The sequence below is a fragment of the Ursus arctos genome, unplaced genomic scaffold (assembly GCF_023065955.2).
Source record: "Ursus arctos isolate Adak ecotype North America unplaced genomic scaffold, UrsArc2.0 scaffold_13, whole genome shotgun sequence".
In the NCBI taxonomy this organism is placed as follows: domain Eukaryota; kingdom Metazoa; phylum Chordata; class Mammalia; order Carnivora; family Ursidae; genus Ursus; species Ursus arctos.
The window spans coordinates 24,837,120-24,852,238 of NW_026622797.1; the positions used below are offsets into that span (position 1 = coordinate 24,837,120).

Genomic DNA, 15,119 nt, shown 5'->3' on the forward strand with positions numbered 1-15,119 from the left:
CCAAACTGTATCAAATTATTGTGGAGGAAAAGGCCACATACTTAGTATTTAAAAATAGGTCCAAACTCTCTGATAAGAACTACACTGCAAGAAGGAAGGAGAAGAGAACCCACCAGCTTGTAACTAGGTGACCACCACACCCCTGTTTTTTAACACATCAAAATGACAGGCTTTTCTTAAACACGAGTTCAACCTTAGACCCTTTCTGAGAATTGCTCTGTGATCAGCGGGGGAAAAGGGGCCTCATGACACTCAGGTAGGGGAAAGAAGAACTCATGACCCTCACAGAAGGTAATCAAAAGAACCTTTGATACTAAACAGAGAAAAGAAAAATGAACCTTGTAGTCATTAGTTACTGAACCTCAAAAAAGTGTTTTTGAAAGAGAAGCCTTTGTCAAACCTTTGAAAAGAGACACAATTGCTTAGGGTAAAACACCATGGATCTGTCATTTTGGAAGACTTTATTCCTTTTTTAACACTTGACAAGTAGTGCTGTCTTATTAGGAAGGGCTGATGGTTTTTTTTTTTTTTTTTTTTTTTTTTTTTTTGCCATATGTCATCTACCTAATGGTCGGTCAGGGTGGTTCTGGACAAAACCCCTGAGTCCAAGGGACATGGTAAGATGATCTGTGAGGTCCCTTCTCTTGCCAAGATTCTACAGATGTCACAGTAGTCATCAAATCCCAGAACAAGAAGGAACGAGAAGAAGGGAAGAGTTGGGAGGCGGGGGATCTACCTGACAGGGAGTCACAGTCCAAAACCATGGGTTGGCAACCTCGAAGTTGGGACCATCAGCAACTGGCATTTTCAATCTGCATCATTGCCTTCTTGTTGCCATTAATTTTGTGACTACAGTTCTTTCAAATGGGATGTATATCCCAAGTTTTCTGTAGGAAACATGAGCCAGAGGAAGTGGGACACCAAAAGTTACGATGCCCCTGGAGTTCAGGAGATTCTGTCCCCAGAGTTATGTTATGAATATTCACACGTCAGCAGGATTTTCCTGCTTGTCTGTAGCAATAAGCAAACCCTTACCCTAGGAACATCCTGGAACTCTGCTGGGCAAATTGCTGATGACACATGCTTTAGACAGGACTGGGGGAAAATGTCTCCATACTTCAACCATGCGGCCTTCAAGCCCCCTTGTAGGCACTCAGAGGTTGGAATGGTAAAGCCTGTTTCAGGAAAATGTCATTGCTGCAGCCCCTGGCAGCCATTAAAACTCAGCTCTACCCTCAGTGGACACATTCTAAATGAACAAGGCAACACACAGTCCCATGCTCCCCAATCTCTACTACATTCAACAATGCAGTAAGGAGGGGCTTTTCAAAGATGAGAGATTCAATACTATACAATGTGACAGACTTTATTCTGACCTTCCTTGGACAAAATACTGACACAAGCCAAATCTCCCTTGTACAGTACATGCAGCAAAATCTTAATTCAGATTAAACAGAGAATTGATGTAAAGAAGCTTACTCTAAAATGCATCTGCATTATTTATAAGAAGAAATTCATGATTAAATTATTATCATGAAAAAAAATTAAGTGTAATCAAATAAGGCCACTTAAGAAGTGGAGCTCTTTCCAAGCACAAGTGTAGCACCCAATATTTATGCAAATTTCAAATGATTTATTTTATTCATGAAAGCTAGTTCACATTGCCTTTTCTAGAGACAATCCTTGTTTGGTTAATTCTTGCTTAGAAGTAATAAAACCAAAGTTTTTTCACAGGATATGAAACACAATTTTCACTTCTGGAGACCAACAGTACACATCAAGTACAAATTAAAGAGGAATCACCATAAGAATTGAACACTGTAACTTGCTGCATGGGTTTTTGCATTTAGACTAATTGCAAATAATTTCTGCTTGGCCACAATCCTACATTTTCCTCTTTTCCAGAAACACAGAGGTGTTGCTGATGAGTAGGAACAGAATTTACAAAGATGTGCTCCTCACCCCATGCCAATCTAACCCAGGTCAAGTATATACGATGACCAAGATATAATACAATAGATTCTCAGACTTAACCTTGCTTCTAGGCAGCAACAATTTCAAAAAGTATAGAAAATATTAATTTCCATTTCACAGGCTTCACTTCAACATGTCATTATTGGAATGAATTAACATAGATTATGTGTACATTATATAGACCACATTTACTACATTAGTCTCATAACAGTCATATAAAATAGGGAGTCCCATTTTCAGAGAAGGAAATTGAAGCTGAAGAAGTTAAAATATAGTCTAAGGGTGCACAGTCAGAAGAGCATGCAACTGTTGATCTTAGGGTTGTGGGTTCAAGCCCCACATTGGGCATGGAACCTACTTAAAATAAATAAATTAAATAATCTAAGTAAAAGACAGATCTGAAATTCATATGCAAGCTGCCTGATTTTCAGACTTACAATCTTAATTATTACATGATTTCTGCTTCCCTTAAATCCACAGTAAAAAAGTATAGAATAAACTCATATTTGATAAAGGTCTTAAGTGAGTCATTTAATCTAATTCGCCCCCCACCCCATGCAGAAATTTCTTCTTCAGTATCTCTAAAAGAAAGAACAACCAAGGCTCTGTGATACTTCTAGTATTCAAGCTTCTGATTTTGGCTGATATTTCATTGTGGACCACTGTGATGGTTAAACAAATCTTCCCGACTCCAAGATGGCATTGTAAAAAATCTTTCTGATCTCTTTTTCCTCTAAAATTCTATAGCAAACAAGAACAAGAAGTAGAAACTTATAACTTCAATGCAACCAGAAAAATTGAATCTATAAACCCCAAACCATAATGAATAAGGACTAGAGCAAAAGACATAATAGTAAATAATCGAACAGAAAAAGAGTGCTTGACAGAAATGGGTTAGTGAGCTGAGGGAAAGGCAGCAGGAAAGTTAGAAGCAACATTAATTTTCCTGGTAGACTTTGAAAAGACTAAAGAATTTGAGGTTAATACTCAGCAAATAGAGATACTATCAAAAGTAGTAGTAGCACTGTTTTTTGTTTGTTTTGTTTTTTTGTTTTGTTTTGTTGGGTTTTAGGTTTTGATTTTTAATTAAGGGAATGAACAGTCAAGCCCATGGGTCCCCAATCCCACCTCACAAAGTAAAGTAACCTGTCTCCACCCTTTCAGGACACCTAAGGAGTGTTCTCTGGGGAAGCTTAACCAGAAAGACTCTGCATTCAGGGATATGAGGCCCAGAGGAGGAAGAAGGTGAGTAACAATGATGAAGGAAGAAGGAATTTAAAGCCATAAGTCTCTAGATTTAAAAATCCATTAAGCATCCAACACAATAAATGAAAAAAGATGCACATCAAATTTTATCATTGTGAAACATCAGAATATAAGCGATAAAGAGAAGACTCTAAAGGTTCCATAATGGTGGGGGGGAGCATCATACAAGAGATCAAGAATAAAAATGGTGGGGCGCCTGGGTGGCTCAGTCGTTAAGCGTCTGCCTTCAGCTCAGGGTGTGATCCCAGGGTCCAGGGATTAAGCCCTGCATCGGGCTCCCTGCTCCACTGAGAGCCTCCTTCTTCCTCTCCCACTCCCCCTGCTTGTGTTCCCTCTCTTGCTGGCTGTCTATCTCTCTGTCAAATAAATAAAATAAAATAAAATAAAATAAAATAAAATAAAATAAAATAAATCTAAAAAAAAAAGAATAAAAATGGCTTTCCACTTTTAAGGGGAAAAAAAGGAAATCTAAAAGACAAGGGAATAATGCCTTTAAAAATTCAATAGATATGTAAAAAAGTTTTATCAAAAAAGCTTTTTACATTTTGTAAAACAGTTTACATCTAGCCAAGCAATCAAGTAAGTATAAGGGTAGCAAAAAAGGCATTTGAGACATACAAAGTCCCCCATAAGTTCTTTCTCAGAAAGCCAGCATACAATATGTTTCACAAAATGAGGAAGTACACCAAGAAAGAGGAAGAATGGGAATCAGGAAACAAGAGAGAGATAAAGGGAATTCCCAGGATGATATCAGGGGAAGTGCTAGGACCACAGCTGTGCAGCAGGCTGAGAAAGTAACCAAACCAGACTGTGGCAGGAAGTCAAGTCTCTGGGGATGTTTGTATATGGGGGTGATATCTCCAAGAACATACTAGAATGTATAAATTATCTGAGAGATTTTACCTTGGGGAAAATTGCATAGCAAGGCATTTCCAGAACTTTTGTGCAGTTTGGGAAAACAGAGTACTCTCAATACTCAACGAATGAAAAGGTAATCATTAACTCCATGAAAAACAAAAACTTACAAAAGAATGGAATTACCCATTCTTTTACCCACTGCTTTACCCAATTTAGCAGTGAACCTTTTTTCAATAATGAAAATATAGAATATTAATTAAAATGAGTTACATTTTATGAAGAAAATGAGGAAAAGGGGGGTATAACTGAAATCTTTATTATTATGGGAAGACAATAGATAATGTCAAAAACTGATGAGTTGACAGGCAGAAATCTAGGCATCTTATTTATAAATGAAAAAGTAAACCACAGAAGAAATATCTGCCATAGTTTAATATTATTAACCCTGGGGATCATGACAAGGTTGGAGGAACAGAGTGGAGAGGGGTACAAGGGATTATTGTTTCTTGTGATAAACTTTTTCGTATTGGCATTAGAAATTAGACTTTCTATTTTCTTATAACATTTGCATAAAAATTAAAATGTTATTTTCCAAAAAATTCCTTTTAATAGAACAAAGGTTTATTTTATAAAATCACTGAGTTCTGGGGCACCTGGGTGGCTCAGTCAATTAAGTATCAGACTCTTGACTTTTGGCTCAGGTTATGATTTCAGTATTGTGACATCAAGCCCTGTGTCAGGCTCTGTGCTCACGGAGCCTGCTTAGATTCTCTCTCTCCCTCTGCCCCCCGCAACCTGCTTCCTCTCTCTCTTTCACAAAAATAAACAAATCTTTAAATAAATAATAAAACAAACAAATAAATAAATGAAATACTACTATTATTAATTTGTTTTATTTACATTCCTAGTTCTTTGGGCCTCTACCAGGCTACAGATGGATTCTAGAGAGCTACAAGTTTGTGTGTTTGTATTCATTTCAATAACATTTGAAAATGTACAAGCTTATTCTGGATCACCTAGATAACTGTCATTTGGTGCCATCACTATCATGTGTATATCTATCAACTTAGCTCAAAGTAGCACTACTTTTTTTTTAGTTTTAATTTCAATTTCAGTTAGTTAACATACAGTGTAATGTTAGTTTCAGGTGTATAATATTGTTATTCAGCACTTCCATACAACACCCTTGCTCATTGCAAGTGCCCTCTTTGATCCCCATCACTTATTTAACCCATTCCCCCACTCGCCTCCCCTCTGGTAACCATCAGTTTGTTTTCTACAGTTAAGAGTCTGTTTCTTGGTTTGCCTCTCTTTTCCTTTCCTTTCCCCCACTTTGTTCATGTGTTTTGTTTCATAAATTCCACATATGAGTGAAGTCATATGGTATTTATCTTTCTCAGACTGACTTATTTCATGTAGTAGACTACACTCTAGCTCCATTCATGTCATTGCAAATAGCAAGATTTCATTTCTTCTTGATGGCTGAGTAATATTCCATTCTTTTTATTTTTCTCAGATCTAGGATTAGCGTTAGGGTTATGGTCAGGTGGGGGTATGCAAGTAGTACTACTTTAATAATTGCAAGAAAATAAGAAAGAGCTATCAATGATACATCAGTATCAGAGGAAGTGCAGTTGAAATTATGGCAGGTATGTAATCATTTGGATGGACCAAGTGTTGAAAAAATGGAGTCATTTCATAAGGTATACTCTAGAAGAATGTCATAAACTCAATAGGACCAGGAGGCAGTACCATATTCATGTTGCAAGTAGCAATTTGGGTTCAGCAAAATATTATCTGCCACATAAAAGTAATGTTGTTCATTTGAATTGTACTTATTCATTTCTTAGGGTTTTTAAAATAATATATATTTATAATAACTTATTTCAATCATGGTAAGTTCTTTTTTTTTATTTCAACTTTAAATTATTCTGTTAAAAGAATACATACATTACTTAAATTTGAGAAGAACTGACTTACCTTTTGTATTCACTGAGAGTTCTAACTATGTCAGTTTAATGCAGTCCAGTATGCCATCGGTGGCCCTCACCAAGGACACATTCATTTAGGAAGAAGTACTTTTTCTCTAACCCATTTTAGTTCACCAACTTTATCATCAAATGATGCAGCAAAGAGCCTAGTGTCTTCATTACTGGAATTTCTTTATCATGACCCTCATTTGTTGGGAACAAACTATATATAACTTATGCCTCCCCTGAACTCAGAGAAAGGTATGAGAAAATGTTTGGGGGCAGAATATTTTAGTTTTCCTTTACTACTGTAACAATTTATCATGAATCTAGTAGCTTTAAAACAACACAAATTTATTATTTTACAATTTTGGTGGTAAGAACTCCACAATGAATTTCCTTGAGCTAAAATCAGGTGTCAGCAGAATTGCATTCCTTCCGGAGGATCTAGAGAATACTCCACTTCCATGCCTTTCCCAGCTTCTAGAAGTTTCCCAAATCCCTTGGTTTGTGGCCCCACATCATTCTGACCTCTTTTTGAGTCCTTTTCTGACTCTGACCCTCCTGCTTCCCTCTTTTATTTTTAAGGACCCTTGTGATTACACAGGGCCCACCCAGATAATTGTGGATAATCCCCCATCTCTAGATCATTAATTTAATCACATATGCAAAGTCTCAATGTCTCTTTCATCTTGTAAAGTAACATGTCACGGGTTCCTTGGATTAGGATGTGGACGTCTCTCTGGTGGCACTATTCTGCATACCACAATGAGTGTCATCATGCCCAGCCAGTCGCAAGAGCACGAACTTTGATGAGAAACCTGTCTTGGAAATGTGTGGGAACATGTTTTCTAGAAACAGAAGGAAAAGGGCATGGACGTAAGGTAAGAGAGAGAAGCATTTTATGGTGAATAAAGAGAGGGTTCTTTTTCTGAGGAGGATTAATAATGGAGCAAGTTGAAGACGTAAGAAGGGTGGAAAAATATGGAAAAGCAGCTGGTGGAAAAGGCCGCAACTCAGGAAGAAAAAGTGACCGCCTCCCCAAGGGCTTATCTGAGATGTGAAGGTGGTGACATGCTCAAGATATGGGCTCTGAGGCCAATTACGCCAATTACCATGTCCGTGAAGATGCCACCAAACCCAGTGCCAAGACAGCCACCTTCATTCGTATTTCCCATTTTACAAACAAACCAATGACATCAGAATTCAAGTAGTTCTCCCACCTCCTTTTTGTTATGCCATTGGATTTCCCCCCCATGATTCCTATGAGAAATCTCACACTAATTAGACTAGCATAAGAAGGGGGGAAAAAAAGATGAATCATGGACCACACTGGAAATAAACTAAGAAATAAGAAAATATGATCTCTGCCCAAAAGAACAACGGTGAAAAATTGCACTAACAGAGAGGCCTATAGTGAGAGTTTAAATTTTTTAAAGGGTAAAACATGGAGAGTCTGCTAAGATCTACCAGCTGTTTCTCTTTCCTCAGACACTTGCCCAGGAGACAGCTACTGAAACTTGGGTGCTTTTCTCTCTTGCTGTGTCATACACTGTTCCTTTCCCTCCCCACCCCCTCCCTGCTCTCCTGCCGCCTGGGTGCCTGTGTGTGTGTGTGCGCGTGTGGTTTCTCTCTCCCCTGTAAGAACACAGCTGCCTGCCTGTCTCCTGCTGTCGCCGTTCCTCTGACTAGCTTTTTGCAGCCTCTTCCCTCTCCTTCTCTTTCTGCTTAGCTCCTTGTCTTCTGGTAAGTGCGACAAATGCTCCCCCATGCCCTGTGAGAAGTTGTAGGGTGCGGTTTGTGGTGTTTGAAACTTGCAACTTTGAGATTGCTGTGAACTGTGGAAGAACTTTCCATTGTTTTATTTATAAATGAAATGTGTTACTCAGGAAGGGATGTGTGTGATAATCTGCAGGACTCCCAGTACAAGTGAAAAATTCTCAGAGGAGCAAAGCAAAAAAAAAAGGCAATAAAGTGTATTAAGACAATTTGGAAATAATTTCTCCTGTCAATTAATTCATATGGAAAGGAACAATTTAAAAGTAGCAGAGTTCTTTGACCTTTTTTTTTTTCCCCTCTTGTTGATTTATCTTGAGGCTACTTTTAGGAATTGAGTTGTCTTGTGGTTTACAATGACTCAGTTATTCTCTTTTAAAGTAAATTGTGGGCTAGGAGCTTAAAGGATATCCATTGAATTAATATTAAAAACATCAATGGCTGTGGCCTCTGAGGAATGAAGAATAAATCAAATACAACCCAACTTCTGCCTTGAGACTAACCATACTAAAACTCCTGTGAAAAGTCAGTTTCAAATTCATTGCTTTGAAGTTGCGGCTTACTTTAAATGTTATTCCACCCTCAGAAGCCTCCCTAACACTTCAAAACCCACATACGTATTTAAGCCAGTGCATGTTTACTGCTTTTAGTTTTGATTTTAAAAGGATTCTCTTCCCTTGATTTTCAAAGAAGTTGTGCTAAATGCCATGGCTCCTTTTAGAAGAGCTTAAAATAACTTCTGGCTGGACAGCAGGTGCCATGTATCTTTCTGCGAGTTTAGGGGAGGCATAAGTTATATATAGAGGAGGGTGCCCAACAAGTAGGGGTCAGGTTAAAGAAATGCCAGTGATGAAAACAACAAGGCTGTTTACAGCATCATTTGATAATAAAGTTTGTGCATTAAAGTGGGTAAGAGAAAAAGGTACTTTCGAAGTGAATGAGTACTTGATGAGGGCCATCAGTGGGTGGCAGAGGCTGTAGGTTGACTTTTCCGTTCTTGTTGGGGTCCCAGCACCTGACCTCCTCTGCCCTGAGAACAAGAGGAGGAAGCTGTGTAGTGCATGGAACAGTGTGTTTTTGTTTCTCCTCTCCTGTCACCACGACAGCAAAACCCGTGCATTATGAGAACCAGGTCATATTTTTACACTGTTAATTAGAAGCACCACCATTAGATCCCATTTACAAATAAAATGCACCATCACTCAAAGGCCTAAGCAAACTCTACTGCAACCGGAGAAATGGAGAGAGCCAGAAATCCTGGAATTCTTTGACTCAGCTTGTACTTCAGCCCCTATTTCCAAAGAGGCCATATTATATGTGGATTATTTCCCAAGTTCATTCCCTCCCTATTCAGTTAACATTGCTATTTCTTAAAAATTACAAAGTTACCCTAGAGCTTCTTGACTGAGAAAAAAAGAGTTGTAATCTGTTTTTGTTTTTCCCCCTAAAAGAAAGTCAGTTTTTATATTGGAACAAAAAGTATTATAGAAATTCAAGAAATTATTATTATGACCAATACCATGGCTCCAAATTAGTTTGTTGGTTAATTTGTACTTTCCTCCATTCTACATTTTATCCCAAAAATTAAGCTAGTTTGAACCTCAGAATATGCATTTTGCTGATGGATAATTATGTGTTGCTCATCTGAGAAAAAGGAAAATACCAAAAAAGCAAGAAAGTATTTTCTGTATGTGGTATAATAATACATTTATATCAATGTACTCATATTTATCAAATCTTCACTTACGGATTAAAATAGAGTTTAGGACTGCTTTTGTTATGAGTGATTTTAGTAAGTTCAGTAGCTCTTGGATTAAATGTTTTAACTTCGAAAAAGAAAATAACACCACTTTTAACATTTTAAATATAGACATCCACCTACTTTCAATGACTGTGAGTCTACATAGAATAATGTAAGAGAATGATAACACAAGTTGGCTTAAGCAATATGACAAATATAACATGAAAAAACAATATCTTGAATTACTCCATTAATGTCAATCATAGAATTTATACTGGAATTTAAAGACCAAAACTAAAATATGCTACTCCTGTGACTCACTTTGGAAAAATGGCTTCCCACTGTTTCTACCTAACTAATTACAATATCTATGGTTTGTGAAAGTACATTCATTCTACGTTAGAACTGTAATTAGTAGGTGCCCTTTTGGGGATATCCTTACATTTTACATGTAACTGGGTTAACCATATAAAACTTGACTATGCTTACCACTAGATATTACTCCCAGTATGGAGATGAATCACTCTGTACAGCTCTCAGGAGAACCCCAATCAACACCTCCAGGGGACAGTTCATCATTACCCAGTCAAAATGGCTTGGAGAAGCAAGATAACGATTCCTCAACCCCACTCCAAGCACCAGAGGGGAAGACAGATGTGCAGTCTGAACAGGGAGCTCATGATATCTCTGAGGAGTTGAATCGACAACTGGAAGACATCATTAACACCTATGGGTCTGCTACTGAAAAAGAGGGCTCCATCCAGGCAAAGGAGCAGCCTGAGAACATAGAACCAGCTGACAATGAGGATGGGGACTTCGATGAGGCCACTGAAGAGATGGAGAGAGAACCCATGGCTTCTGGAGAGCCAGCCACAGCCAAAGATCCTGTCAGCAATAAAGAGCAAAAATTGGAAAAGAAAATCCTAAAAGGATTAGGCAAGTAGTTATGTTCTAATGTATGACTTTTCTTTGATGATTCCTAAAAAGAGGCACTTCTTCCAACCTTTACTAAAAGCCACATCTCATTTTTGGGTTACTATAATAGCTTCCTTCAGGGTCTCCCTACACTTCCCTTGCTATACTTGTGTTTAGCCGCTTCCCCTCAAAAGAGAGAAAGTGAAGTTTTCAACATGTTACTCACCTACCCTGTCTCCCCAATGGTTTCCCACTGCTCTTAGGACAAAGATTACATTCTTAACATGGTCTTTCAGGCCCTAATGGTCTAACCTAAACCAGTCTCTCCAGCTTTATCTCCCATCACTCTACCCACGCAATATCTCCTTCCTGAACTCTCTGCCCCTATCACCACCACTACTACTACTGCCTAATTGTTAATTATTCTGAACTTCTCTATCAGTTTTTTTTTAACATACCATGATCCCACAAAGCCCACATACATCCTATTTTCTCTACCTAGAAATCCCTACCCATTCAGCCCTTTGGACATAGCTTAACATTTAGCTCCCAATTCAAATGGCATTTTCTTAGCCCAACCTTAGATAAGGTCTTCTTGTTTTCTGTTTCTGTTGTACCATGTACCTTTCCTTCTGAGCATTTAGCAGCATTTGAGAGTGTACATTTACTTTTTGTGATTATTTGCTTAATACATGTCTTCCCTTCTCCTAGCTCTTTTAGATCAAGAACAGGGACTGTGTGTGTATTCAGACATCATTGGATGCCTAGTGTTTAAGATAGTGGATGACACACGCTAGGTGCTCAGTAAATATTTGTTATAAGGATGAATAAACAAGTAAATGAAAGGGAAATTGCTTAAAGCAAAGCTAGTGGAATCTGGTTTAAGCAAAATATAAATATAGACACGGTTTGTATATAAAACGATTGTCAGTTAGATCCCTGAGTAGTATGTTCTATTACTATATAAAATAGTTTTGATTTCACAGAACTCTTTAAAAATGTATCAATTATAGAATGTCAAAAATTACACAAAATATTTTTACTCACATAGTTTATTGATTCAGCAAATATTTATTAATGCCTCGTCTTTATGAGGTACTGTGCTAAGTACACAAAGATAAATAAGTCATCAAGTCCCTTTGGTTAAGGAGCTCTAAGTATGGAGAGAAAAACAGACATGTAATCTAATTGTTATGTAGGATAAGTGTTAATAACAGGCCCAGGAAATTTTTAGGAGACCATGAGGAATTTTACACCAAAAATGTCTGTGAAAGAAGGATGAGAGAGTTAATTTTCTAGCTACTAGTAAAAGCATGTTACTGTACATAGGAGAGTCCCTCTGCCTGGCTTCCTTGGTAAATTTCACTGTGACACTCAGTACAAATACCACCTTCTATATGGTACATTCCCTGACATGCCCAGCTAGAGTTAGCATCACCTTCCTTACCTCTCCATTAAATTTTCTGCATCAATCATTTGTTTATATACTTGCCTCCCCAGGGAAGTAGAGAATCTATCAGGGGCAGCTATAATATCTTATTCATTTCTGAAAGATAGTGTGACAAAGTGAAAGATCATGGACACTGGAGTCAGAACTGGGTTCAGATTCCAATAACAAGCTATCTGTGAATTCCAAAACATGTCTCTGTTGGCATGGGATATCAATATGGTACTTAAAACACATTGCAGGCAATGCTTTCAAGAAGGGCTAAAAGACACATTTAAATAGGACACTTGATTCACCCAACATAAAGAATAAAATAACCCAAATAATACTCTAAAAATATCTACCAAGTTGCAAAGTGCAAGACTGGAATCACTCAAGTGTTTTGGATCTTTGGGAAAGAGAATAAAGTTGCTCTGTGTTCAAAAGCTGTTTTTCCTGATCTATCCAAGACATCTAGGAAATGTCCCTTCGTATTAGTCATTGTTAAACTTCCCATAAGACAGTACAAAGTCATATCGTGGAGGGTTATGATTTCAAGTGTTCCTAACCTGGAAAGTTCTTTTGCTTTATCACTTTACAACTACTTCTACAGAAGGAATATGAAAAAAGTAGGGGTAAAATTAAAGATGACCAATTGTGGTTTTTTCCCTGTCCTCCATGAGTTATTTCAAAATCTATATTAACCATCTAACTACCAAATAATCAAAGAAATTGTAGAGAAAGAAAAAATTCCACAACTCTAATTCTGCCACTATCTCCAAGTTACCAGATTTCAACTGAATGTTTAATCAGAACCAATGTTTGTGAAGCCAGGTGTGTCTGTTTTAACTTCACGTGTGTGAACGTTGACCCTTCCATGCCATTCCTCTAAACACCATCAGCATATTCTTCTAAGTGCTGTCATGTTTTGGCTACATTATGACTTAAACATTTTTAGGCTAATCAAAATATGTACCACCATTTTAAACATGATTCAGCTGTCTGCAGGTAGCTTTAGCAGGCTTCTTAGCTGTTCACCAATTAAATGGCACTACACTATCATCTAGACCAGTGGTGTTCAAACTTAACTCTGCATTAGAATCAAATACAGAATTAATCAAAAATGCTGTTCCTGAGCAGAGAAATTCAGAATTGGGAGGATTGGAATAGAGCCAAAGCACCAGGGTAATTTTGATACAGACAGATTGTGGAAGCAATGATTCTGCTATTTCGGAAAGTTCTTCCTCCACCCTTTTGAAGAAAAAGTGAAGTGCTGGCTGTGGTCCTCTCTAGAATCTATTTGGACCTTTTATAGAATTTCAGTAAATCATTTGACCAGTACCTAAAAATATATCCTTAGATTTTGCTTAGGTACTTGATCAAAGATGAGTCTGTCATTATTGCATGTTTATCAGATAATATCTGCCTTTTTGGTATTTTTGAGATGCTGAAATGTTCTGGCTCTCTAACCCAAAATTTTCCATAGTATATACTTTGGGATATTTGAGATTTCAGACAAAGTTAAAGTTTCCCTACTGCCAGAATTCTCTGACCTTTAATATATAAAACAATGAAAATCTCCCATAGAGATGGGCATAGTTTACAACATGTCCTGGATTTACTTGGCCAAAGAGACCCTTCTTTCACAGAACACCTTTGATTATTTGGGAAATGTCTCTACTACCCAAGTACCCAGGACTTGTTTTTCCTTCAGAGACTGCATATCCTCCCACAATCAACACACCACACTACACACCAGAGCAGTTGGAGGAATATTTTTAAATCTCTTTAGTTGATAGAGTCACTTTTCCCTTGGCATCTGAACTGAAAGAAACAAAAACAGATTCCCCCTTAGCATCATGACACATCCTGTCAACATCTGAAGTATATGCTTACCTCCCCCACCCCATCCTCCAGACTCACAAGTGTCTTATTAATCACTTCTCTGCCCACAGTATGTGGGCTGCACAAGCACCACATAGTAATAAGCACAGAACAATGATAAAATATAATATACATTCTAATATTCAGGTTGATAACTGATTGAGTAGGAAATCAGAGGTTTGAAACATAAGCCTGGGAGGAAAACAAAGCTGATCCATAGGTCCAGTCTGAGTTCAGAATACATCTAGTCAACCCACTAATTTTATAGACATGGAAATTGAAGCTTGTAACAAAAAAGGTTACTCAACTAGTTGATGTGATTGTGAGATTAGTCATAAAGAAAGCAAGGGGGCAGAGCTGAAGTCACTAATATTGCAGGATTGAAGATACATACAAACTAATTGGAATATTGGTTAAGGAGCATTTACCATAGCTCAGTTAACAGGCTTTGTCTTTAGTTACAGGTGACTTTCAGTTGTACCTTCTGAGGACCTTGACTAGAACAGTGGATTCCGAAATATCTTCAGAAACCCATTTACTTACTCTTCCTTAGAATGGGCACTTTCCCAGATGATATGTTTCATCCATTTTAGTTTGATTTCTAGTTTCACTGTGAAAGGGGAATAAACTGTTGCCTTGATATAAATACCTAATTTTTGGAAGAGATGGTAGGAAACCAGAAGAATTCAGGGAAGAGAGGAATCAACAGAGATTGCAAGGTTCATGAGTAGATTCAGAGGGAAGCTAGATTTTAGGCCAGGTCTGAAATGGGGAGAGAGAGGTTTAAAGAAATAGGTCAAATGGGAGAGAAAAATATAATTTGAGCAAAATGATTAGCACTCTCTTCTGATCAGAATTAGGAGTGGATGTATTCATTTCTTACTGTTCTTTCTGGTATTTTTCTTTTTCATTATAAGGTTTTGCTTTATTTTGTTTTCCCTGGAATAATCTTCTCATTATTAGAATCTTAAAGTTTTTTTTTTCTTTTAAGAAAGTTTTCTTTATAGTTATAGCCAAGAAATTGCTAATAGTTCAAATATATCATCAACTGACCTAATAAGAAGTCCAGGTCCACTCCGCAACTGAGAGGCCAAAGTTCCAAGTACATATAACAAGGTGACTAAAACACAAAAGATATAAAATGTTGGCCAAAAAAAAAACCAATGTAACTAGAAAATACAGAGTAGGCAGTATTTTCAAAACTGATAAGCCATTAAAACTAAGCAAAACAAACAAAAAACAGAGTATGAGAGGTGACAATGAAGGATAAGCAAATCTCAATAAATTTTAACTTTGTTGTTGTTTTTTT

General features: G+C 37.4%; 1 protein-coding gene and 1 long non-coding RNA gene across 3 annotated transcripts in view; one reads left to right on the forward strand and one right to left on the reverse strand.

Moving 5' to 3' along the window:
* The window catches only part of LOC113259502 (uncharacterized), a 282,949-nt gene that overhangs the window by 215,972 nt on the left and 51,858 nt on the right, over window positions 1-15,119 (reverse strand). The window lies entirely within an intron of this gene.
* TXLNB (taxilin beta) overlaps window positions 7,660-15,119 on the forward strand; it is a 43,367-nt gene continuing 35,907 nt past the window's right edge. Inside the window, exons 1-2 of the mRNA XM_026504910.4 lie at window positions 7,660-7,814; window positions 10,081-10,521. Of these exons, the coding sequence (XP_026360695.2) occupies window positions 10,095-10,521 (427 nt within the window). The 5' untranslated portion in view covers window positions 7,660-7,814; window positions 10,081-10,094. The remainder of the gene's footprint in view (window positions 7,815-10,080; window positions 10,522-15,119) is intronic.